General features: G+C 44.4%; 1 protein-coding gene across 5 annotated transcripts in view; it reads right to left on the bottom strand.

The window, feature by feature from the left end:
- Window positions 1-26,456, bottom strand: part of HDAC4 (histone deacetylase 4) — a 327,955-nt gene that overhangs the window by 29,061 nt on the left and 272,438 nt on the right. For 2 of the 5 annotated variants that reach the window (XM_050189691.3, XM_072286363.1), the window contains 10 exons: window positions 18,009-18,071; window positions 15,933-16,132; window positions 15,183-15,384; window positions 13,629-13,743; window positions 12,352-12,470; window positions 10,208-10,330; window positions 7,428-7,537; window positions 3,294-3,416; window positions 2,244-2,367; window positions 1,446-1,611 (listed from right to left, as the gene is read on the bottom strand). In XM_050189691.3, the coding sequence (XP_050045648.2) occupies window positions 1,446-1,611; window positions 2,244-2,367; window positions 3,294-3,416; window positions 7,428-7,537; window positions 10,208-10,330; window positions 12,352-12,470; window positions 13,629-13,743; window positions 15,183-15,384; window positions 15,933-16,132; window positions 18,009-18,071 (1,345 nt within the window). The remainder of the gene's footprint in view (window positions 1-1,445; window positions 1,612-2,243; window positions 2,368-3,293; window positions 3,417-7,427; window positions 7,538-10,207; window positions 10,331-12,351; window positions 12,471-13,628; window positions 13,744-15,182; window positions 15,385-15,932; window positions 16,133-18,008; window positions 18,072-26,456) is intronic. The other 3 variants (XM_072286365.1, XM_072286364.1, XM_072286366.1) reach the window with 2 other exon arrangements.

The raw sequence follows: 26,456 nt of genomic DNA, 5'->3' as shown, positions 1-26,456 counted from the left end.
CACCAGCAAGAGTGACCAGCAACAAAGTCACAGACAATGTATATAACGTCAATTACAGGTGCTCTGAATAACCAATGTGCTATGAATAAGACACAGAAAACCTTCCCTTCTCAAGAGTGCTAACACAATTTTAAGACTAAAGTTATCCAATCACCAAAATATTATTTTATTTATTTATTTATTTATTTATTTATTTATTTATTTATTTATTTATTTATTGATACTGCGATCCCCACCGGGATTTTAGCAGGGTGGGTTACAATACATGAGAGAAAATACAACATAATGGCAAACGAAATATATGTACATGCCTAGGTCACAGTCAAGAAAGAATAAAAGAAAAATTAAGCAAAACATTTATCAAATGTGCAAATGAAATAGATGAAAATATGAATGAGGATACAACTGTTCCAATATATTATGACTGTCAGGGCAATGAAAATGTAAATTTCGAGAAGGTCAAGGTTCTCAAATACTGTTAAACACAAGACTTTACAAGCATTCTCAAATGATTGTGAACACCTTCATTCATTACATTATGCTGTTTGCAGGAATGCTGCTGGTCATAATAGTGGACCAAGCAACTGTGCATGCAACTGCAAGCTTCAAGCTGCAAATAAATTTCTTTTGTTCAAGAGTAAATCATAGCAAGTGGAGAGAATATAAATTTTACATAGGTAATCTGCATGATCTCTAATTGCATCATTCTACTTCTTATCTTAGTAAGCCACAGTGCTCCACAGCAAACCATAGCATTTGCTTGAAATTATGTTGTTTTCGACTTTGAGCACACCACAGCATTTGCTGCAAATTATGCAATTTTTGAATCAAGAGACCCTCATCGAGTCACTCAGATGGTGAATGACACAGGTGCCAGAGTTTGCAAGAAGCATCCCATGGCTATCCCCTACTGCACAGTTATGGAGTTCCAGACTTGCACTGAGAAACCACAGTGGTATTTTCAACTGAATGCTAGTGCTTGACTGAGTGGAACACCAAAATACACACAAAAATCTGCAACAGTATCGATGCAAGTAGCAGTGAAACAGCAGAAACACATCAGTGAGGTGTTTATACATATGTGCCTTTGGCGTGGCTGCCACTATTTTCTGGTTTATTAGTGCCGTACATCACTAGTAAAAATGCAACAGGTGTTATGTTTATAGCTCTTATAAGCCTTGCATTTTCCTTTCTTTACCAATTTCACACTTTCATTCTTTAGCCTAAACAGTGCATAAATTGCACAATGGCAATAAAAACATGAAGCCTTATATAACAGAATGCCTATATGAAGGCACAAAGGGCACCACAAGATGTTTTACGCTAGGTTAGATTAGATTATGCCAGGCTAGGTTAGGTTATGTTAGGCTGAAGCCCCTGTTCACAGGCTTTCTGTTATGGGAAGAGTGTGATGACGTAGTGCAGGCTGGAATAAGAGTACTGACCTGTGCAGGCGTGCTTGTGCCACCTGAGCATCAGTGATAACGGCACCTGGAGGTGGTGCATACATGACTTGCAGCACGTGTCCTGGAGCCCCAGACTGTTCCAGACCTTTCATCTGCTGCTGGATGTAGCCAGGACTGGTTGGGGGCGTGAACTCCCCATCTATTACTGCAAGTAAAGCAGGATAGACAGCACAGCACGATTAAGGTGAATGGTTGCAACAGGCAGGAGCACTGAGCAGGCTCCTCACTGGCATGCTACTTAGGGCTTTAAGTGTGCCTAACTCTTGGCACAAAGCCTGCTCAAGTACTGTTAAACACAAGACTTTACAAGCATTCTCAAATCATTGTGAACACCTTCATTCATTACATTATGCTGTTTGCAGGAATGCTGCTGGTCATAATAGTGGACCAAGCAAATGTTAAAGCAGAAAGGAAACTCCACTCTCTTAATAAGCTCGCACATAATATGCATGTACTGTGGCATTAAGAAACATAAAAAAAATTGCCATTAGGTCCATGAACCAGGCAAACATTGAGCTATCAGTGTTGATTGCCTTTGTATTAATACAAGGCTGTTACACCTTCGAGAAAAAGTTACTATAACTGCAAGAATAAAAAGTAGCCAGAACTCCAGTCCGATATGATTTAACTTAAACTTCACAACACAACAGAAAATAAATCTGGTATACAGTGTCTGCAGGCAAGAAGAACCATTTAGAGGTGTACTTTTGCGATGCAATTTAGCAGCTGTAAACTGAATAAGCTACGAAGCAAAACATTTGCCAAGGGAAAGCTCACCTGGCAATGGTGAGCAGAAAGGCAGTGACGAGTGCAACACATGTGATGTGAGTGGCATCCCAAGACGTGCAGCTGCCATGGCACGAACTTGGGCCTCGGAGACAGAGTTGAGGATTTTCCCATCCTTGGAATGCAGAGAGATGCAAGTACATTCAGCACACAGGCCTGCCATAACGAGCCAAGCTAGGCAGCTTAATGGCGTAGCATAATTTTTATGCTTCAAATACTTCAGCACAAATGTTACGTCATATGGTCTACAATAACCTAGACTGATAGACAAAAGCTCCAGCATTGCAGAAAATGCATGCTATCATATGTAATACACATGGTACACCAAAGGAATCTTGTTTTACAAAGTCCGCTGTTGGCCTTTAAAAAATCTCTTGGCATCAACCTATATGTAGCACGAAACTATCCAAGGAGACCCAAGCAGGCTTCTCTGTAAAGAAAGCTGAGGATGGAGGATGCTGACTTCCTTTCTCGTAAATTCACCTCCACATTGCAGATTTCAGTTGCACTTGAAGAGCAGAAAGAAACTGCAGACTTCAGTGACTGCTCCTGCTCTGAACTCATTTATTGTGACAGCAGCAGTCTCTCACAGTGAACACCCCTTTTTCTCAAGAACAACTTCCTCATCCGCGACAGTATTGCCTGTTGTGGGCTCCAATACACAAGCACAGATGCCCCCACTTTCAAAGTGTGTGTGTGGTATACAAAACTCTGCGTCATTACCAAGCACCAAAAGTGAACGACAGTGCATTGGTTAGTGTGATCGCCTCCCAACTTCACATTGCTGCAGGTGTATGAGAGTTCAAATTGCAGTGGGCAATTTTTTTTTCTTTGCCTTTTGGTGAGGGTAAGCTGAAAATTTGGAGGTGCCCTAATGACAACCCGATGATGGCATGACACAATGATGATGGCCAGTCGTTGTTGGCACAGTGAAGAGGGCAGACGGACACAGCACACTGCAGTTTAAAGCACCTAACTGCCGTTGCAGTAGTGGAAAGTAGGACATGAAGGGAAAGATGTGAGAGAGAGAAGTGCACTCACAGCTGAGCTGGTGGCCACAGGGGGGCGCCCCAAGGAGATGTTGGGCATAGAGGGTGATGAGTACAGGGCGAGATCACTGCTGCCACCCTGGTTCAGAGGGTGGTATGGAGAAGTGCCAGGCTCCTGGGGTGTTGGCATCACGAGCACAGATGTGTGAAACAGAACAAACAACTTAAACTTGGCGAAATATGCACTGACATACCCCATAGTCACTATTGAGCTACACCAATAGATCAGAACGACAGAGAGGTGAGCAAGTTGGTTTAGGAATTCATGGTACACAAAGGCAGGTATGCAAAACATGGGCGCAAGGAAAACGAGGAGGACAACACACATGCCACTGTTTCCATTCTGTTCCTTATTCTTCCATACCAACAGCTCAGTGACTCGTGAACCCTGTCTGACTGAGTTGGTTCCAATGCTGCCTTTGCACCTTGGTTTGTACAAAAAAAGTGAGACATGGTTTGCAAGGGAGGCTGCAGTTTATCTTTCAGAAATCACAAATCAACAATTTGAATGACAACTTCAAGAGCATAAATCTTGAGCCACTCTCATGTTATAAGAGTATGTTTGTTTGTTTGATTGTTTATTTATTTATTTATTTATCAGGATTTAACATGGCAGCTATGCGAGGCATCACAGTGGAGGGTTCCATAATGATTAGGACCAGCTGGGTTTCTTTGAAGTGTATCAAAAGCAGGTGCATAAGCATTTTTGCATTCCATCTTCATGTGAATGTGGCCGTGATTGCTGGAAATCTAGACTGCACTGCTGTTCTCAGTAGCAGAATGCCATAGTCACTGAGGCACTATGGTGGGTCTACTATAACAACACTATTCTTTCCCTTTCCCCCTCCCCAAGTGTAAGGTAGCCAACCGAGCACATTCTTGGTTAACCTCCCTACCTTTCCCTCTTTATTTCTCTCTCTCTCTCTCTCTACAAGATGAAGTGGCCCTGGAAAACGGTAATCTTCAATTCTGCAATAAACATATGGCCTATACTCCGTAAATAAGACATTTATTAATGAAAGAATGTCAATTAGGTAAGTAAAAATTGCAATTTATGACACAATTCATGTCTGCCTCTTCACATAACCCAATTGCAAATGTATAAATGTGCTACCTAGCTGCAACAGAATAGTTTTTTGAGGGGTCAAATGAGACAAGAATGCAAGAAACAATTTATTAAGAAGCCACTTTAAAATAAAAAAACAAAGACAAGTGAAGCTGTATAACTAATTGCTATTAGCATCGCAAAGCAAGATAATCTGTGCTTATAAAGCACACTCCTTTCAAGATGCTTCCTTTGATATTAAGTTCTGCTTAGCAAAAGTATACCCCCAAACACATAAAAGTTTTCAAAGCATGAGAATCAAGAAAAAAAATTTCTTCACAGCCAATGTGTCAGGAATGAATAGATGCAGCAAATGCTTCCCCATACAATCACTACAATGTTCAGCTAAATTTTGGGTTGTGTGGTGAAACCACAAGGAAATCCCTACTTTTCTGTGCATTCTGTGCCATGAAAGCTTTTGCAGTTGGCTCCGCACTGAATCTGCAGAAAACTAAGCAGCTCTTGAACCCTTTCAGCTCAATACATAAACTCAGCTCGGAAGAGCTTGCCCTAACAGTAATCTGCTGTACGTTAACTTGTGTCATTCTTTAGTGACTATATGTATAGATAGGCTTAAAGCTTTCAGGAAAAGAAAAAGAAGAGAAAGAAATAGTATTGTCATAGCAGCCACACCTTGAAGATTCACTGTCTGGGAGAGGTTGCTTCACGCCAGGAAGATCCAGAAATATTTGAGTTTTCGTGCGAAAGGCATACACAAAGCCCTGGCGGACAAAATAACCCCCACGTTGAACAAGAATAGCTCTTGGCGCCGCTATGCTCTGCAACACTTGTTAACAGCCCTAGGTAAGAAGAAGAAAGAAACCTACAAAACTGGCCTTTCTTGTTGGCTCAACTTGACACACGTGCGTGTGCTCCCAAAAATACATGCCACAACTTCTAGTGGAAGAAAGAGCTTGGCTGGTGGATCTAAAAACAACACCCCCCCCCCGATACACACACACACCATCTAACCAGACTTTTTGACTCCAGAGAGTGCTGGTATAGCAAAAAAAGAACAGCACTTATACAAAATTAGGAGGTTTCGTGGCAAAGACAAATGGATTCCACTTCATTTGGTGGCTGAAGTAAGGTGGTAAGCATCTCAGTAAACAATTGCACCATCTTGGAAAGCTTTGTGGGAAAAACTAGCCAGATGCATAGAAATAAAGCTGTTTATGCGCACTTAAAAGAAGCAAAATCTGCCAGAGGATCCAATTAAAATAGATTATAATGGGTGAAAACACTGATCACTGGTGCCCTTTCATTACAAAATTGTTTAATTTGCTGTAGAGTGCATTTCTCATTATCTTCCCACTTTTGCAATGGTGGTCACAGTGGATTCTTTTTAGCAATGTGGTGATTTCTTTGACAGTGCTGAAACATGTCATTTTCTTTATATACAAAGATCTCCTGGTAATATAATGAACAGAAGCTATCAAATAAGTGTGGCGTGGTGCTACACATATAATGGGAGTACGGGAATTTCTAAAGTGACAGAAGGGTAACACTAATTTGCACTATAAGTTCTCACTGTGGGGCCAACTGTTAGAAACAATAGTGGACTCAACAGACCTGAAGAAGCCCACTATTTAGTTCCTCTCTCTCTACAATCAAGATGAAAGAATTTACTGGGAACAATATTTGCTAAACGAGGAGGTCAAACAGTAAGTTCTAAGTCACGACCCTACAATGTCGCTCCACTCATGTATACCACAATCTCTTCTTACTCACACTCTTCCATAGAGCGTGAAAATTATTAGCAGTATGGTAATAAAATTACTGGTCATGGCTGCACATGTTTATTTTAACCAAACCTGCTTTCCTCCCTCTGCAAATCATTCTTTTTGACTCAAGGCAGGACACCAGTTTCTGAAAGCCCCGGCGTCAAATGTGTGCTCACAAAAGCATTTTCCTCTATTTGTTTCTTATGGTTTCTGTATTATCTCTGTATTTTTGTTTCCTTTTCACAGGTCCTCCATACCACACAAGTGAGCTCTCGGAGGCAAGCAGCCACTGATGGGGCAGGCAGCATCTATATTTAGTAGCATCCCCCAGGGTGCGTGCACTATCCCCCAGGTTGGCACGATATCTTTGGACTCGCCAAATATAAACAGAGTGCCTTTCCTTTCTTCAGCCATGCCCCTTTCTGCACCTCCAGCAGCTCTGTTTTGTCAGGCTCTGCTAGCTTTGCTTTTTTCTTTTGTCAGACCCTTAGCTGCGTCAGTAGCTTCAACCCACTTCAAGTGCTTTCTTTAGTGAGTTACACATCAATGCACATGATGCCGGGGATGTAGTATTCAGCGTCAATAATGCATGTACCACCAACAAATACAGCACTGGTGAATAGAGCCTTAAGTTGAGCAAGTTGGAGGTAAGTTACCATGGAAAAGTTAACAGTGTGATAGCAAACATAACTCCAGTGGAGGAAATATAGAGGGAGCACCAGTAACAATTATCATTCACCATATGGCCAACTACCATTTCTTTCATTACAAGTGCGAACACTGCATTGAGCACGAGTACGAATACACAGGCAAAAGCTGACTTGTCTGAATGCATGTACTGTAGAAGTGGAGAGGTGAAGTGCACATCTTCAAGCAAGATACTCAAGAAGCTGCCTTCTCTATACGTAGACAAGAAACTGCTACTGTGAGTACAACTATGTCCGTTTTCTCCGGTGTTATTGCATACATGCACCAAAGTTTGCGTATGAATAGGTGCTTTCATTTGAAAAATAGCAACTTTTAATAGCATTAATTTCAAATGGCCCTGTGGACAACTTGTCTTGTGCTAAGAACTCCTTTAGTGCTACGTTACTGTTAGGATGGTAATAAGAGCACCATATCTGTCCTGTTTGGGCAACAATTATCTGAATTATTTGATCATATTCCCAGCTACAGGAAAACTGCCCTACATGTCCATATTATTGCTGCACAAGCACACCTTTTTATGAATAATGACAACTAATTATTCTTAATCAAGTCATTATATGCATACATGATTTAACAAGCATGCACTCACCTCCTGAATGGGTGTGCTACCGTTACTGGAATGCAGAGAAGAGTGCAGTGACAGCGACCCATTGGGTGGGGATCCTTCCAACGAGTCAGGTTTGCTTCCACTACCATCGACTTTTTTTTTGTTAGATGAAGAGAAACAAAAAGCAACATTAGCTACTATTACCTTTCCAGGTGCCTTGCACATTTTTGCACAACAGACTCATTGGTATCGTTTCCTGTATAGGCGAAAAACCATCCCGAAACAAGGAGTATTAAGTTGCAACGAGCACTACAAACAAGTTAAATTTTTTAAACATAGAGGGTGTTCCGATGCATTATTAAAAGTTCAAGTTGTAAAAGGAACAGACAAACGCACTTAGTCTCCTATTACTGAACGTTATCTGTTGCTTCAAACGAAACTTTTCAGCAAGCAACTTTTCAAAACTTGTCCTCAATGTACGAACCTTGCCTTAGAAGAACACTCACAAGGCAGAGTTCATCACAACTGCATTACAAGCTCATGCATCCACTTCAACAAGTGGGCATAATTTTCTTTTCCTACACTGAACCAAGTTAGCAGCGGCTTTAGATCTTTATAAAATCATGCTCTGCAGCTATTCTATATGAAAGTAAAATAGCTTAAATGTCAATATAACCTTGTGCTTTTACAATGTGAATAGAAGAAAACTTGCAATACGAGAAGCTTACGTAAAGGAGAATTCAATACAGAAGGGAACATTTATTTGAAATATGAACAATGGTTACTGCAGTTTTGTAAGCTTAAACATCATTTGCTCATGAATATTAAACCTAGTTCCCATGTTCAAGAAAGTACACGCAGTACTCCTTTGCTTTAAGGCAAGAAGCAAGGGTGTTTGATAGCATGAAACATGTCAGGCATTCCTTCTCATATGGTCACCCATACATCGTTTTCAAAGTGCATATAGTATTAGTTATTTCAACGAATCAAACCACATACACTGCAAGTGTCAGTTATCATGCCATGCCTGAACTTGATCGGTTCTCAGCATTGTGGTTATTACACGAAAATATGAAAACAGACATCAAACAAAACAAAGCATGCATGCATTCATGAAATTGCAACGTGTTACTTCCAGCTAACACATGCCGGCAGTATGAGCTCTAATACTGTTCAACTGCAGCATAAGTGGTGACTATATAGCATCCGGAAGCTGTCATACATTCAGTGTAACCTGAATAACTGGCAAAATGCAACTATGACAGTTTTTGACATGAACAGTGTAAAGAAGGGCACAGCCAAATAGGGCAACTGTCCCCAAAGCCTTCATAAGTGATAATATATTGACCTTTCTGTGTGGCCCAATTTAATGATTCTCATTGGCAGATAATGCTACTGAGGCATCTGTGGCTGGAAATAAGCACAGCTTGCAAAGGCACAAAAGGAAAAGATGAGAAAGTAAGAGAGTAGAATCATGCTTTAAAAAAAGCTTCTAAAATATGTTCAAGCTATGCTCCTGAATGTCATTTGCTACCAATGGGCCCTGTGGAACACAAGCTGTCTCCTGAGCTCACTAATGTGCATTCTGTACACAACATTTAATTAATAAATCACAGGGGCTAAAACGGACGGTATCCGAATGTTCAGAACAACCATTCAAACATGAAGGAATGTACACAATGCAAACTAAGCGCATATTCATAACAGAAATTGAGGTTTTATGTGCGCACCTATAGTCAGAAAACTGGCTAACCATATGGCCACAGCTGGAACACTCCTCTGAGTGGATCAGTGTCAAGAGCCAAAATGGTTGAAAACTCATTGGTTGCACTTAGGAAGTTTACAATTAAACCCACCACTTGCTTTCTCACTGGGCATGTAGTTCGTGACTAAAATTGATAGAAACAGCAATTGCAGAGTATTTAATTGATTGTTACGTATCCTGCTTGTGCCACAATCGACTTAATAATGGAAGGCTCCAGGGTCTCGACCATGTGGGGTGCCGTAGCGCACACCGAAAGCTTGGCGCATGTTCCCCCCACCCCCAAATTCAGTCTCTCAGTTTCCATTGATACACTGCCCCTGTTTTTGGGAAGCAACCTCTCAACATCATGCTTAATGCTTTATAACCAAATAGTAGTTTTGCCATAGATAAGGATTACTTTTAATTTAAAAGGTGTAGTGTCATTCACCTTTCTGTACCTGTAACAGCAGCACTGAAATTAGACATGGGAGGGAAGGAATATCAGCCTATTCCGTCTAGACTGTGCAATGGCGCAAAAATACTAACGGGTGCAGTTCAAAGCTCCCAGAGCAACACCTGGGCTATGACAGAGCTGTAAGCTTGAAAGGCTCTGGATTAATTCAGACCACCTGGGAATTTTTAAGGTGCCTGAGAACATCAGTACACTAGCACTTTTATATTAGGCCTCAATAAATATGTGCCGCAGCACAGAAGAGCATGTGTGACTGCATGATCAGCAGCAGGTAGTGGTAGAGCCAAAGAACTATTGTCTCAGCCTTCATCTCACGAGCACATATAACATTCTATTTGAGCTGAAATTTTATCTCCATGAGAGTGTTACCCAAAAGTGAAACCTTTCCGACGGGTGTTTCAAGGTAAGCGCCAGCTTGAATTTACTATGGGCATTGTTCCTCACTGAACTGACTCTAAGCCTGAGATGAGCATGTGAATATGCAGAGAAAAAATATAAGGAATGAGGCTTGAAAAGTGCCAAAGAAATGTACGGGAAAAAGAAAGAATAAAGATAAGGAAGAAGGTAGGAAACGGGCAGTGAGGACAGTGCCCGGTGCTTGCGTACTTGTAAGCGGCCGCCGCTTCAAAGGAATGGGCCCTTTGTCCTTGCGCCTCAGAAGCGGGCTGCTGCGCCTCTCAATTACTTTTTGCTTCAGCGCAGAGCGCACCTTAAGGTTTGGTTCCGACGCTGGAAGGTGACAGAGAAGGCACACATGCTTGCTTGGAACACATGCTCGCAGGGGTCAACCAAGCAAGCTGAGCCTCCCACAATGTTTCCCCATAGCTGCTATGCCTGTCGATTAATTGTTGTGACAGTTCATTTTTTCCTAAAGGAGATTCTACAAACAAAGCTGCATGCACCTGCCAGATGTGTCCCTGGATGACAAGACAAATATATGTGGTTTAAGAAATTCAATGTTTGTCCCTAACAGAGGGATCTGTGACAAACAAATGTATTCCACTACTGAACATATCTCAACAACAGTAAGATCAGTGAAGTTTTATCATGCTAATATAGCCCACGTCTCTTTGCTAGTATTACTTTAAGAAATAGGGTACTAGTATAACACATTTAGAGATAAATACATGAGAGCTGATGTACAGTAACAATACTGTAATAAAGTGTGGGCTGCATGTGCTTGGAAGCCAGTTTACTTCTGAGAATAGAATTACTTGTTGTACTTTAAAGTGATAACAACCTCTCTCTGAAAGAGGTCTTCATAGGGGCATATCCATAATATGCACATAAATGTGGTACTACCAACTATACAAACATAGAAGTAACATGATCTACATTGAATACAAATCCCACAAAAGAAAACTATCTTGAGATGAAAAATAAGTGACGTTGGGCCTGGGGAGGTGCAGGCAGTGACTTAACGTGGACCTCAACTGCTATGCGACATAACTTAAGATGTGTAGTTAGGCTAATGGTCATACTCTAGCCACGGCTTTACCAGAATATGTTAAGTAGCATTCAACACAGCAAAAGCTATCATCACACTGCTAAGGAAATGATGCACAGCACAAACAAAACATTAAAGACTGTTAGTAATGCTATAACCACTCACTTGTTAGTCCAAACAAACAATTACAGTCATTACAACACAAGCAAGGTTAGACTTATTTCAAGTGCTTGAATCATGCCTTATCAATTATATAACACGCCAGAGTAATGCAAATGATATCATCAATGTTCTCAGGAACTACAGTTGCCGTCAGATAATTGGACTCGGCGGAGATTGCCTAAATGTCAGAATAATATGAAGTATGAAATATTGCACTCGCCAAAAAAGAAGTAACTTTATTCAACAAGTGGCCAAAGAAAATCTTGTCAACCTGTTGCTGCGTGCACTTACGCTTGCCCGCGACCTGGACAGTCTGAACATAAAGAAACAACACTGGATGTGCAGAACTCGCACAAGAAACTGTAAATGCCATTTTTGCAACATGGTGGCTTGGCTTTTCCTATTGCTTGTCTGCAGTCAGAGACTATTGGATCGGCTAGGCTTCACTTGTTTCGGTTTTGAGGTGACACTGACGATATGGCCAGTGACGTATCAAAGTAAAAATATAGTTCTTTCTGCTTGGCTTGGTGCCTGAATTATCGAATGACAGGTTGTAAGGCGTCTGAAATTTTTGTTGTCCTTAACCACTTAGTCTACGAGTCCAGTGGCTGAGCCATGTAGCTGTCAATTAACTGAGTATGTCCAAATTATCGGTCAGCGACTGTGTTTCCAAGAAAGCTATAGAATGTCCTTCATAGCAGATGAACACACAGTATACTTCATCATGCTCATGTGCTAGAAAATATGGTCATAACAATTCTCTTAAAAGCAGCACAAGGTCAAACTTCAGCAATTTACGATACTGTTGCTTCTGTTTCACAGGACAAGCACTGGGTAAAGCATTGCTATCAGAACTACACAACCATCTCTGTATGATAACTTTAAAACAAAACTGTGAGAAACATGTAGAAAGAAAAGTTAAACATTAAAAATGCTTGTTTTTAATTTTTCCACAATTACAATGACTCTAGTTCTTGATGAAACAAGAAAGGAGAATGCCAGTCTGAGCATCAACAATGTAGTTCGAAGCTGTTGCCCTTAAATATTAAAGCACAAGAAATAAAGGATGTCACAACAATTGTAGTTATTGACAACAACATGGCAAACACGTGCAGGAAGAAAGCACATGCCTGTGACTCACCCGTTTTCCGGAGTGGGAAATCGTCGTCGTACTTCCCCAGAAGCAGATGTCTGCACTGAGGCGAAACAGCGCTTGTTGAAGGAGGCGAAGCTTGATCCAGAGAAGAACGCTGCCTGGACCTGTGAACACATAAGAAAACAAATAATTGCATAAACCACTGTGTGGCCCATAGCTACACGTGCCAAAGAGGGAGCCCTGGCTGAACTGAAAATATAGGCACATGCCTGCTATTTTGGAAAGTATTTTCGTCATCATAAACATCACTGTAATGAAGCCTGTTGGTGGACACAGATTTCCCATGGCCTGTGTGAACCAACCCTGTCCTATACCAGCATGTTTCCAAATCTCGACAACCCATGTTGTTCTCTGGTGTCCTCAACCATACCTACAATACACAAATATCGGCAGGTACAGTTGGCAAAAAAAGCTTAAAAGTCTGAGAAAAAGCTGAGTATTTCATGATCCTGAGCATGCAGCCTGGTTTTACAATTTGCTAACTGCACTAGCATATGTGACCAAGATAGTGTTGTACCTTTTTACTGGCTGTATCCTAAAACTGGGCTGAAGTTTGGCTTTTTCATGAAACCTGCATCCTGTAAGCTTGTGACATTGACAGTAGTACATATAAAATACCACATACCCTTTTAGTGCCGCTTCAGAGTTGAGTTTCAAACAGCTAAGAGGAAGATAACTTGCAACATGTGCTAATAACTGATAAATAAAGTTGAAGCTGATAATGGCTCATAAAGAAAATAAAGTGCTTATAACAATGACAATAAACATTGTGTTATAGCTATGACAAGCCCATTATTCCATTGCTTATGAGTACAGAATGGAACATGAGACTGGCAAACACATAGTCCTCAAATTTAACCTTTGGCACAATTGTGGGCCAATGTATATCATAAGTAGAAAAAAATTATTTGCAAACTAGGAATAGAAGGCAAGGTTCAGAAGTACAGGATAAATTCAGCAGTATGAAAGTTGTCACTTTCAGAAATTGCCATTTAAGCAGCGAACAACTTAACCTTTTCCTTGCTGGTTCACGACCTGCTTTGGTGTGCTGGGAAACATTTCACTTATGAGGAGGTAAAAGGATTGGTGGTGAGTGTTTAATGCCAGTTACTTGAAGTTTTCCAAGAAACACCCATAACAGAATAGTGCAAGCTAATGGGCTCTGTCTACCAGGGCATGCTTTGCAGCAGCTGTTGCAATGATCTCTTATAGTGGAAACTTTCTAGAGAGGTTTGACCTATATACATAATGTTGAAGCTCACCAGTTTCTAAAATTTGGTGGTGATGTGTTGGCATTATTAGCTGCTGCTTCCCGTTGTTTCTTGTTCAAGACAAACTCCTGTAGCCTTTGCTTCACTTCAGATGATGCCACAGCACCTGCACACAAGAAATATATTGTTAACCCATGAGCCATTGTGTTTGTCTTCAAGAGTCTGCAAACTAAGTGACACCAAATTTTTTAAGCAAACATCCGCAGTGTGGAACACATATAGTTATACCAATGCCATATGCAAAGACTTATAACAATCAGCCACATTATCAACATTTATGCAGACTCTACATAAAATATAACTGGTTCACTCACTGGATACGACAATAAACTTGTCTCATAGTAATGTCTGCGGATGAAACTGGGCTGAGCGAACATGCAGTGTTTGGCATCATACACCGGGATCACATGAACACTGCATGTGCGATTGACTAGGAACCGTTTCACTGCTATGCTATGCTCAAATACTACGTTGCAAAACAGATGCACCGCACATTCCTCAGTGGTGCCAAAAAAAGCATCCATGAGTAAGCCTATTTTTACTCCACTCCATTCCACGGACGATCAGAGCTTTCATAAGATCATTGCATGCAATGGCCTGCTTGACAGCACTAAATCAGGAAGCCCCAACCGCTTCTTGGCTCCTATCCTCTGGAACCAGGATGAAGTAAAAATTCCACGGAGTGAGTGTGATTATGCAATGTGCTACACCTACCTCTGAGACTGTCTGCCATGTGTGCTTGGCACATATTCTTGCACGACAGAAGGTATATATATTCACGACAAACTGCAAAGCTGATTTCATTCATTCAGAATAGAAACCTGGCGCAGGAACACGATGCGAAACATCATGGGCACGGCACCAAGTGAACAGAGGGGGCAAGCATATGCCTTGTCCCGGGCATGTGCTGACAGATAAGAATGGCATGCATTGTCAGAATGCACCTACAGTCATGGGAAACAGTCTTGTTGTCAGTGCATGTTTCTGAGAACAAATGTTGACAACAGTCACTAGCTTATTCTTCTCACTTTGGCTTTAAACGAGACGGTCAGATAATAACTTTCCACTGCCTTGTCCAAACAAACACTTCCTATGTCATACTCCAGCAAGCATGTTTCTCAGCCTTGCCTCGCACTCTGTAACGCACATCCTTATCCACTCACTGCACTGTAGCAACATGAACATATAAGTTTCCTCATGTGAGGGCGTATACATATACGCATATGTGTACACGGTATGACAGACATTGTGAGTGTGTGTTCATGTGTACATACACATGTATGTTACATGTTGCATGTGCACATGTAGAACATGCCTAAGCATGTGACATTTGCGATGTGACATTTTGTTAAGAAATCGCTTTAAGACAGCTTTATGGTGTTCTGAATGCTGCTGGTCTTTCAATGTCTGCAAGAAGAAAAAAAAGCTGCATTTCTTGGTTAGAACAGCACTCTCCCACCTTCCTCTCACCCAGTGAGAAAGAATAAAGAAAGAAAAATAAGCTAGAGGGGTCTGAGGACAGAACAAAACAGAGTACAGACTCACTCTGTTCGTGCTTATCCTTCTTGCGAATCTGGTCTAGCTGACGATCCTTCTCAAGGCGCTCGCGTTCAAGCTTGTACTCTTCCTGGATCTGCCGCTGATGCTCGAGGTACTCCTTGATGCGCTCCTGCAGCTGCTTCTCATGCTGCTGGGCTAGCTGCTGCTGCTGCCGTTGGTAGTGCTGAAGCAACAACTGCTGTTGCACCTGCAGTATCAAGCAAGCCCAAACGAATGTGAATCTGAGTGTGTGACACCACTCTTCTCCTGTGTCGAGGTAGCATCAAAAGTAGATCCACAGAGGTAGCAATGAAAGTGAGATCAGTTTAAATTGACTGTTCTGAAACTGGGGGGGCACCCAATACAGTTTTTCTGCCACATTGTTTTGCTAGCTGCTTCCCCTCAATGCTTCTTCTGTGGCTTTAAGTGCAGAGTTGTGTGCACAAGTATGACTTTACAAGAATTTGATTTTGCATGGTTGCCAGCTGCAGGACAGTGCCATCTGAGTGCTGATGTGAAGTCTCACTATACTCTGTTCTCCTAACTATCAAGGTGAAAATCTTGATGTAATATAATAACTATCAAGAAGGTATGTCACTTTTCACCATTTATGATGTGTGAATGCTGCTCATGTTTATTGGTATAGCTACAGGGCAAATAAGCACCAAGAAAAGTGGGAAAAGAATGTGAATAGTATGCAAAAAGGCGCAGTTCAGACTCCATGTAACTGAGCAGTTGCGCAAAAAATGCACGTACCTGCTGCTCCTGTTTGAGTTGCAGGAGCTGTTGTTGGAACTGCAAGTGCTCCTGCTGCTGCTGCATGTCTCCTGTCGAGCTCGGCTGTGCAGTGGCGGTAGCGGCAGCCAGTGGGTGCTGCGGCTGTGGCTGGTGCAATGGTTGAGAGCCACCTGGCAGCGAGGGAAGCCCACCCAGGAAGCCCATCACACCATGCTGGTCTGCATCACACATTCATACATGCACACACAAGCACATATTCACATGCAGAGTCTTCACAAGCAATGAGGAGAATCAGTGGCATGGGAGCACCGGCATGCACTTGTGGAGGAAGGAACAGAGGGGACATAACTTTGCCTAACTGCATTCGGTTTGCTGCATGATACATACATGACTCAGATGCAGGTAATTTAGTATAGTTTGCGATTTTAAGGATGACGGATATAAGAGCATGGTAAGACAGAGACGCAAGAATCTGAATGACATGACACTGAACTTAATCTTACGTTTTTATCTTAACATTCTGTTATATTCATCATGTCATGCCGACTAGTGCATCAACAGCTTCTGAGTTTATTTTCCAGGAGAGGTAACCTTACTAAAAACTGGGAGCAAAAAGCAGGCCAACATACACAAGTGTATGCTGTAACTGAATCTTTATTTTAGAGACATGACATATACGAGGGCGAATCAGAAAGTCTTTGCCCCTATTTTTCTAGCCAAATTATGGCTGTAAATGCAAAGTCAACATATCCATTACCAGCGGTACACCTTTCTTGGACCGGCCTGGCCTTATCTGCTGGTAGCTCTGCGGCACGATGCTGCTGTCCACTGTTGAAGATGGCGTTTGTGCCTCACATATCCACATAAGAGCCACGAAATCTGATTCATTTTCTATGGAGCAAGGGACAAAGGCCATCGTAATCCACAGGGAAATGCAGCCCACGTATGGGAAACGGTGTCTCGCTTTGAGAACTGTAAGGTGGTGGTGTGGCGAGTTCGCAAAAGGCCATGAAGACTTGCATGACAATGAGCGTTCGGGGAGGCCGCATGCATCGCTGACTGATGACAACATGGCAGAGGGGCATCTCAAATTTAGTGCTGCGATTGGACAAATGTCTGAACAAGTGTGGGAACAATGTAGGAAAATAGTGTAAGGTACCTGGAATAGTATGTACATTTGTAATTACCTGTATGTACCTTATTTTAGCTACTAAAAAATAGGGGTAAGGTGTTTCTGATTCACCCTTATAAATTATATATATATATATTGTAGAAAAGGATCGGAAGAATATAGTGGGTCGTCCTCTTCAGCCTTTTGGCTCGTAAATGCAGCTCAAGCTGAGAATCCGTGCCCTGCGCTAATGGTCGGTCTCAAACGCTGGTGACTAGTAAACGCCTTTACAATATATATATATAAATATATATATATATATATATATATATATATATAGACTCGTGCCACTTGGGTTAAGTACTGAATCAAGTGTATAAAAATACTGCTCCTTATTTTCTAATCCATGTTTAGCTTGAGAGGCTTAGTAGCAATGTACCAAGCGTTATGGAGCCAAGGAATGCCACTATGGAGCATGAAGCAATGGGGGTGAGGGCACCCGTTGTGGTTGCCTAGCGGCCATGGTGTTGGGCTGCTAAGTACGAGATCGCGGGATCGAATACCGGCCACAGCGGCCCGCATTTCGATGGGGGCGAAATGCGAAAACACCTGTGTACTTAGATTTAGGTGCACGTTAAAGAACCCCAGGTGGCCCAAATTTCCGGAGTCCCCTACTACGGCATGCCTCATAATTAACTCGTGGTTTCGGCACGTAAAACCCATTATTTAATTTTGGGGGTGAGGGCAATCAGTGAGGTGTCATGAACATCCAACATCCTAAATGTTATGCTACCTTATTCTTCTTGAACAGACAGAGCAGATATCGAGATTCTGCTGCAGTCATCGCTTGAAATGCGACACAATCTTTACAAAAGCGAACAACCTTTCTTTTTTCCACTTTTGCAGGACAACAACAAACACAAAAAAGGATAAAAATAAGCCAGAACATTAACAATCAAGTGATAACTTCTTTTCCCCCTCACCTTTTCTTTGAAGGTTGCTGTATGGAGGATTTATTTCCATAGTATGATGGGACCCCAGGTTTTCTGTGATCAGAACGAAAAGAAAGAGAACATCACAGGATAAATTTTAGGATACATGCAGCGTCAGTGTTTTTCAATGTCAGCACACACTCAACAAATTAAAGAAAGGCTGTCACCATGGTTTCACATTGCAATATATGCATAGTCAGACATCATAAAAAAAGCGGCGATGCATCAGTTAAGCAATCACCTTTGCTTCCTTGATCCTATAGAACTGTTACTTTTCAAATTTACAGCGACCAGATGTCACACAGGAGGCAAGGGGAAGATTAGGGCAGGAGGGGGGGGGGGGGGGGCTCTGTTTTAAATAAAGTACTCAGACAAAACATTATGCGGATATTCAATAGGCCCTCTACAAGTACTTCGTTGAAAGAATGTAAACCGGTATTGCAAGTTGTTTTAACAAAAAAAATGAAGGAACTCGATTGCTTATTACTCAGCGCTGTACACACTGAGCCCGCCTGAAGGCGCAAAAGTGATCAGTATTTTACCATTTATGGCGTGAAATATGAACCTCTATAGAACTGCGAAGTTTCTTCAGTCGTTTTCCGGCCACAGTGAGGTCAAGAAATTTGAAGGCGACGAAAAACTTCCATTTTTTTTTTCTTCAGAAATTAAAGCAGGAGGTATTCGAAATTCAACGTCGGTTAGAACTGCGAACGAACACAGCGGCGAAATGGCACTCCGAGACAGAAAATCTGCAGGCATAACACCGATTCTACCTCAGGCAACCCAGACAAAACTAAAGCGGCAAGCCTCGTCAAAGGTTGCTTCACTGCATAATATATATGTCTGTGGAGAAGCCACCTTTGTAGGAGCACGAAAAGCAGGAAAGAGTAATAGAAAGCAGACAATCGAGGTGAAAGGAACACGAAGGGAAGACAGAGGAGAAGGTTTTGCCTTGAAAGGGAACAGCTTGAAGAATAAATCAAATAAGCGAATCGGTACTGGTAAGTAAACTAGCAGCTGGAAGAAAGACACACCAATGTTCCAACGCAAGGTCTTCAACAAGCACTCACGCCATAAGATAAATAACGCGAATGGATTCCAGCCTCAACTCATCAGACACCTGTCGGCTCGGGGCCTCTTACGGCGAGATGTACAAACATCAAAGCAAGCGACACTTGCACGTGCCAATCACTTCTATGAGTAACGATTAAGCTTACTGACGAAGTGCCCCAAGAGGGCTGTCTTGAGCTGGAGTCCACTGCCAACGTAAACTGAAATACGGCAAATGTAAAGGATTAAACGGTAACGCGTCCTCGAGATTCCACATTCGCCACCGCGTGCGTGACACCTGCGTCGTTAAAGGCCCCGACACGGAGTCTGGACTTCGCATCACATTAAGCGAGCGTCTAATGCAGCTGACAAATCACCATCCCGTTGGCCAACTATACGCACGAAAGATGCTCTCGTTATTTCCTGCATCTACACCCAGCTTGCGGATTTCCATTCATGCTGATAGCGAGGGCTCGACGCGTCGAGCGCTACTGCACCAAACATGCAGCGATATGTGACGAAATCGCCAGCCACAGCAGTGAGCTCGCCGGGCCGAGTGTCAGTGTCGCCCACGCGTGGACACGACGCGACTCGCGCACACGACCAGTGGACAGCGCGCCAGGCAAGCCACGCATTTCCCCTCGTTTCTTCCCGCCCAAGCAGTTGGGTGTTTTGAAAGCGTCCCGCTCGCCGTCACGGGAGACCCAAAGTCGCGCGGGGGTAAACACGGCGGATCGCCAGCCCCCGTGCATGCCCGCGGCTCGAGCCGAGAGGAGGTCCGGACGCTCCCTCCCCCTCCAGCCTCGCGCTGCGCCCTCTCCTTCGCTCTGTTGCTGGTGCCGCCGCCAATCAATATGAGCGGGGTTTTTTCGGGATCCTGGGCGCTCGCCTCGTGTTCTGGGAAACGCCCGCCACGGAGATGGAGCACGTGACGGCGACGCGAGAGCGCAGCAGCGAGAATGAGAGTGGGCGAGGGTAGGGAAGGGCATCGAGTGCTCTCGTGGAGGGAGATATGTTGAAACGGGCGCGTCCCTCAAGTAGTAGTTCATTACCATGTGGACGCATCAACAAGTTCCGCGAGCGCGCTCGAAAAAATAATCCGGCCTTCAAGTCAGTGTTCCGCTGCTAGGCTACGCAAACACGATCACGCTATGTAGTAATAAGAACAACGAACGTAAATGGCTACGATAACAACGGCTAGCATAGATGACCCGGTGCGGCGTAAAAATGCCAAGCAGTGGGCGACAGAGTGCAGCGATAATTAGAGAGAAAGAACGTTATGCGATCAAACTATACTGCGCGAGGCGTGACAGCAATGCACGCGCGACACAAGTATCTGCGTCGAACAACACTAGGCTGCCACGCCTTTCATATTTCGATCGAACGCCCAATTTAAAGCATCACATTGTAAACACAGCCCATCCCGGTGTCCAAGTGCGTTGGCTCTTCGTGCAATGCACACAATCAAGTTAATTCAGGTAAAACATATTAGACGTGAACGGATCGCCCCAGCCCCGGCCAATGTTCGAGTGCCTAAAGGTAGATTTAATGGTGTATGTGCATGTGCGTGCATCGTCTGATAAAATTATATTGACAGCAATGTTCCATCCGCGTGTGTCCCTTCTTTCCTATAGTGTCTATACGCGCACTAGACAGCTATACGATGTTTCGCAAACTTGACCGAACGTTCGTCTGATCATGTGAGAAGTTTAAATTTACTTCCTTGCGCAGAATGAGGACATGATTTGACGAATAATGTAGATATGACAAATGTGGCAAAGAGCGGCACTTAACCGCCTGACAGCAAGTGAGAACTTAGCTCATCATTAGGCTATATAGTGATTTAACCACAGACACTAGAACACACTCGTATTGATGGCATTCCAGCTGAAATTAAATGTAAGATGTGGTTTGCGAAAAACTTGCGACGTATAGCTGTACGAGATCATCGCTGCAGAATGGCCATCTACAGGTGAAAAAAAAAACAAAAAAAACACGTATTTCAGAGAGGCAGAAATATAATAAGGTGGAGAGATTAGTCACTTAGCAGGCACATGGTGAGCGATGTAAAACACGTTACTAACTAAAAAGCGTTTGAAGAAGTCCAAATTTTCACGCGTGTTTATGAGAACTGTCAGGCTGCTGATAACAACAACTATCGTTGAAGAAAAAGAATGTTCTCCGCAACAGCGAAGGACAAAGCGGGGAGTATTGATCGCGCAAGGAGTGAAATACTCGTGTACACCAATCCCGACAACGTCGCATCGATTTAAACGAAGTGTCCACATTCGTATCGAGAGAGAGAGAGAGAGAGAGACGGCTCACTACTGTTACGGAACTTGTCGAAGTGTTCATCGGCCACACGGCATACAGGAGAGGGCAGCCCGCGACAATGACGATTGTTTGCGCACATGAAGGAGCGGCCCTTCAGAACCACGGCCGGCACATGTTCGTCGGTACGTCGCGGGATCGGTAAAAGTTCAGATAAACGTTTGTCACCAGCAACGAAAAGCTCGCGTCCCGTCACGATCGATGCTGGAAAGCGTTTGTCGCTCGCTATAGGCAACTGGGCTTCGCCCTATAGACTGTTCGCCGTAGCCGTGTCGTTAGCATGAATAAACACGAAGAATGACAAACAGAGAGAGAGAGAGAGGGGGGAAAGGAGAAAGAACATACAGGCGGTACAATCGTCATAGGTAATGAAAAAGTTTATTTCGCAGTGCACGGGTTGATGACGATGGCGTACACTTAAATCTCTCTCTCTCTCTCTCTCTCTCTCTCTCTCTCTCTCTCTCTCTCTCTCTCAATGTTTTAACGTTCCGCTCCGTTTAATGTTTATGTTCAACGCGTTAAGTTCACGAGAAACGTTCGCGAAAATACGGGCGATACTGTAAGTAAGGTTACGTGGGATGTGCTCCAACTCTCAATCGAAGACAAATATAATGGCACAAATATTCCCCGAGGTCCGGTTAAAACAATAAAAATTGGAACGCCAAAAGGAGCAGCGACACTGCTAATGACAGCGTCTTTGCAGTGCTGGACAGAGAACGGGAGCAAATCGAAAAACAAAGCGTAAGTGGCCGTATACGTAGAAATACGAGATAATACGATGAAAAGAAGTGAAAAAGAAATACATAGGTCACTGCAGTAAAGCCAGGAACGCGGCGTTGGTGTCCTTTTATTTTGAAACAGCGCGCATCGCACATGGCCCAATCACAGCAGTTCCAATTTAGCAACAGCGTGACCTTGGAGTCGGACGCTGCCATTGGTCCGCTCAGATAAGTCGGCGCGCGAGGGCGCGCCGGCTCTTTCACACGTGCCGTAGCGGACGCCTCCGCACTGCGCATGCGCGGTTCAATCGCTCGCTCGTGCGGGCACAGAATGGATACACGGCAGACTCGCTCGTTAGATGTCGTACTCAGTACAGCCAAGGGGCTTTAAGCCAGTCAGAGCGCACTAGCCGGCGAGTGAGTCTAAATATAGCCGAACCGCAGTAAACGCAACGCGCGAAGCCCGGAGAGGAGCGGAGAGAGAGGGAAAGCAGCTCGGGGCGGCACATGCATATCTCGCTAGCGACGAGGAAATAAAATAACGCCAGTGACGGATAAGGTGCAACGGAACGAGGGAGAGGGTCGTACGCATATCGATCCGCCATCGGCCTGCGCGAAACGGGCTGCGTCAGAGAGCGAAGGACAGAGGGGGGGGGGGGGGGGGGAGCCGTTGCTACAACGCCGCGTGTTTCGAAAGAGCCAAGTTTCCCTCGACGACACCGCACGCCCACGCATCCGGCACGGACAGAGAGAACTCGCGCGCAGCGCGGCTAAAGCCTATTAGTGGTGGCAAACGAGGGTGAGAGAAGGGGGAGGGGGGCAGGCACGCGTGGCCTGCCACCATCCACCCACACACGCTCGCTTTCACAGTCTGCGGGCGCAAGCGCGTCTGCTTGTTGTTCTGTTGCGTGTCTCGAGAAGCCGAGAATAGCCCTTCGCTGAAGGCCGAGGGCCGCATATAGTAGCTCGATAATATGACATTAAACTGCTCCAGCACGCCGCCGTTCTTGCGCGCTGCCTAGAAACGCGAGGAGCTTTCCTCTTGTCCTCAAAAGCATGCCCCGCCTCTTTCCAAGTAGTTGTTTACCAGCGACTCCCACGCAACGAATATATAGAGAAAGAAGGCAAAACCTTCGCTGCCGCGGTATGGTGCGACATCAACGATCAATGAAACGTTTTTGCGTGCGCCTTTTCCTTCTTTACTGCGAATGTTTAGAGGTTAAGGTCAGTGCTGGAAGAAGTGGTTACCGTAACGTGCTTTAATCGTTACCTACATGAATGGCAAAACGATAGCATGGTGCCAAGAACGGTCGACCTTTCCTCTTTCTGCGCGTCACACTAGACTTGCATTAGAAGATGTGTAGAACGAATAGAACAATTCCGGAGTAATCAATCACAGCGCTTCGCGGGTACAGTCGTTTACTTCTGTCTCTTTCGCACGCTCTTGATCTCCACCACAAACGAGAGGGCTGACGTTCTCAGATTGAGTCGGTAGTTCGGTATTTTTGTTGTGGTGTGATGGATATCTAGACGCAAGCTAACTGTGTGCGTAGGAGGGAGAGTGAGAGAACAATGGAGATATTCGTTTCATACGAAGACAGGCGCATGAAGTGATCGTACTAACGTGGACAAAAACCCGATTCAGTGACGCCAAGAGATACTGTCACGCAGTCGGCTAGGCGACTAATATGCAGTCCGCCTGCCGCAATGGGTACATTGGCTACAAACCATCAGCAGAAGCGACATGGTACTGGCCGAAACAAGCCCCCTAAATAGAAACAACGATTTTAGGATGTGTTGTCAGAGTAAACTAATAAGCTAAATGGATCCAGTGGATTGGCTACATCACATGTCCGTAAGATGCGATCACTGTGACGTCGCTTAGGGCCGATTTACGCTCGAGCCGCCCATCGCCGCAAGCCGCACCGCACGCGTGCGGTCGCGCGAAATATTCCACGTATCAAACACTTGTGCACAAATTTCGGTTTACAATGTGTAAGGTATACACTGTGCACACAGTGTAAATGGTTATTTGTGCACAAGTGCTGGATACGTGCAATTTTTCGCGCGACCGCAAGCGTGCGGTGCGGCTTGTGGCGATGGGCGGCTCGAGCGTAAATCGGCCCTTAGGGCGTACGACGTTACGCGGAAACCGGCGCTCGCTTTGAAACGGGCCTACTGAAGGATGACGAGTACATTTGAACGCCTTTGTAGCGAAGTACTTGACGCCTTCGAAATAATTCCTTACAAGGGCCACTTCGTTGTAAACGTGCCGCATCCCACAGCTTACAATAGAACCAGGACAGAATTATTTTTTTTTCGTTTTGCAGGTCATTTCGTCCGATATTCCGTCTGCGACAGTGTTGTATGTGCTTCTTCATTGGCTGTCGTCCTGGTGGGTGGTGACCTGCATGTGATTGGCTACCGCCAAGGGGCAGCATTGGAACAGAGGTGTTAAATGACGGTGCGGAGAGAAAACAAGGTGTTCTGGGCCATGGAAACGAGGCTCATTTAGACGCTCGTTGCTAAACATTTGTCTTCTTTCTGTTTTACCTCAACGATGTAAATAAGTTTTGTTCAAGTGTCAGTAAACCTGTTGTTTTCCCCAACTTCCGAGGTTCTGATCTCTTCAACCTGAAGGCTCCGCCACGCTACGATATGGAGTCAGGTTCAAGACGTAACCTAGAGCCGCAACACTGACACTAGAAGAGCAGCTAGCAGAGAGGAGAGGAAGTGGAAAGGAGACCGAAAGGAAAGTTTAAAGCTTTTCGACAGTTCGCGTTTGACGCACATTCGTGTATGCGAAGCGACCCCGCGACCCGTCGTGAACGAAAAAGAAAAAATGGCGGATCCTATATATATATATATATATATATATATATATGTAGTGAATTTGCTTTATCTATTGGAATCCCTTTTGTTTAACCTCTATACATTTCCCACCCCATCTCTGTCCCTCTCTTGCTTCGTCCAAAATGTGTCAGGAATCTTACAGGCTGATCACGCGAAACGACTGCGCTCTCTGCTTTCACGTCATTTCCTCGCTTGTAGGACACGGCGTTATAAGGCTAGCTAGCGACATCCACACTAGAACACGTTAACGAAGCAACGCGAAGCAGGCTATATAAACGTGAGGGAGCGCCTCCGCTCTTTGTCTGTGCATCTCCGTGCAAGCTTCACCCGCGCTGAGCATGCGGAATCACAGATTTCCTCGCATTATCTCGCTTGATTCTACCTATATCCTGTCATCTTCCATGACTCGAACTGTAAGGGGAGAGAAGCATGTCGCTGACCTTGCGACGATAGATTTCCTCTAAATGAGCGCGCACAGGAACTGTCTAGTTGCGGCGACGGTTCTCGGAGGCTGTCGCAGGAAACGGTCATTAAAAAAAGAACCTCGCGGAGCTACGACGCCAGAGGAGACGTTCTATACCCGTGCGGTCTTTGGGGGCGGACGTTCCACGACAGGCGTGCGTGCCGGAGCAACCGTTTGCTCGGTACACAGAGCGGATGCACGCGCCCGCAGCGCAGCTTCCGTTTTTCCCGAGAACCTTGTATTTTCGGTCACGTATCGGGCGCCGCGGGCCGCGCGCGCGATTCGCCAGCTTCTGCCAGCCGGGCTTGAAAGAAACGGGCGAGAAAAGAGCTAACCGACGAGAGAGAGAGAAACGTAAAGTTAAAGAAAAAATTGCGCCGAGCTCCGGCCCGTACGGCTACACGCACGGCTCTAAAGAAATGCGCTTCGGCGTGACTGGCAAGGAAGACAAGAAGAAGCGACGCTATTTTCGTAACGCTTCTGCTGTTGCCGAAACGCAACCCGGCCAGCCCGTAGGCCCGGTGCGCGCGTCCGGAAATCCACGGGGAAGAAAAATAAAGGGAATATTTTCTCCGTGTCGCCCCCCCCCCCCCCCCCCCCCCCCCCCCCCCCCCAGCGTCCTTCGCTCACTCTTGCATCCTTTCCTGTGGATCTCATTCGACGGAACGTCTCCTCTCGGAAGAGTCGTGCACGGACCTGGCGGTGACTTTTCGTGGTGTGACCAGGAGAGAGAAAGAGAGACGCTTTCTTCTTCTTTTTTTTTTCCCTGCGACACACGCGAGCAGGCGGAAAAGAGATCACGCTGCATCAAATATCTTGCCAAAGAAAAAAAAAAAGAAAAAGGACTTTACCGCCCATCTGTTGCAAAACATGAATTCAAACATTGTATGGACGATGGTTCAGCACCATGCGTTGGCGGGCTAGTTGGTGCGAATCCATAGTTACTTTGTTTAGCGCAAAACAACAGACACAAGAGAGACGACAGGACATAGGCGCTACTCTCAAGTGACATCATTTTATTGC

This window comes from Dermacentor andersoni, chromosome 2 (assembly GCF_023375885.2).
Source record: "Dermacentor andersoni chromosome 2, qqDerAnde1_hic_scaffold, whole genome shotgun sequence".
Taxonomy (NCBI): domain Eukaryota; kingdom Metazoa; phylum Arthropoda; class Arachnida; order Ixodida; family Ixodidae; genus Dermacentor; species Dermacentor andersoni.
Note: the sequence above shows the minus strand (reverse complement) of the source record. Positions and strands in the feature narration are given on the sequence as shown.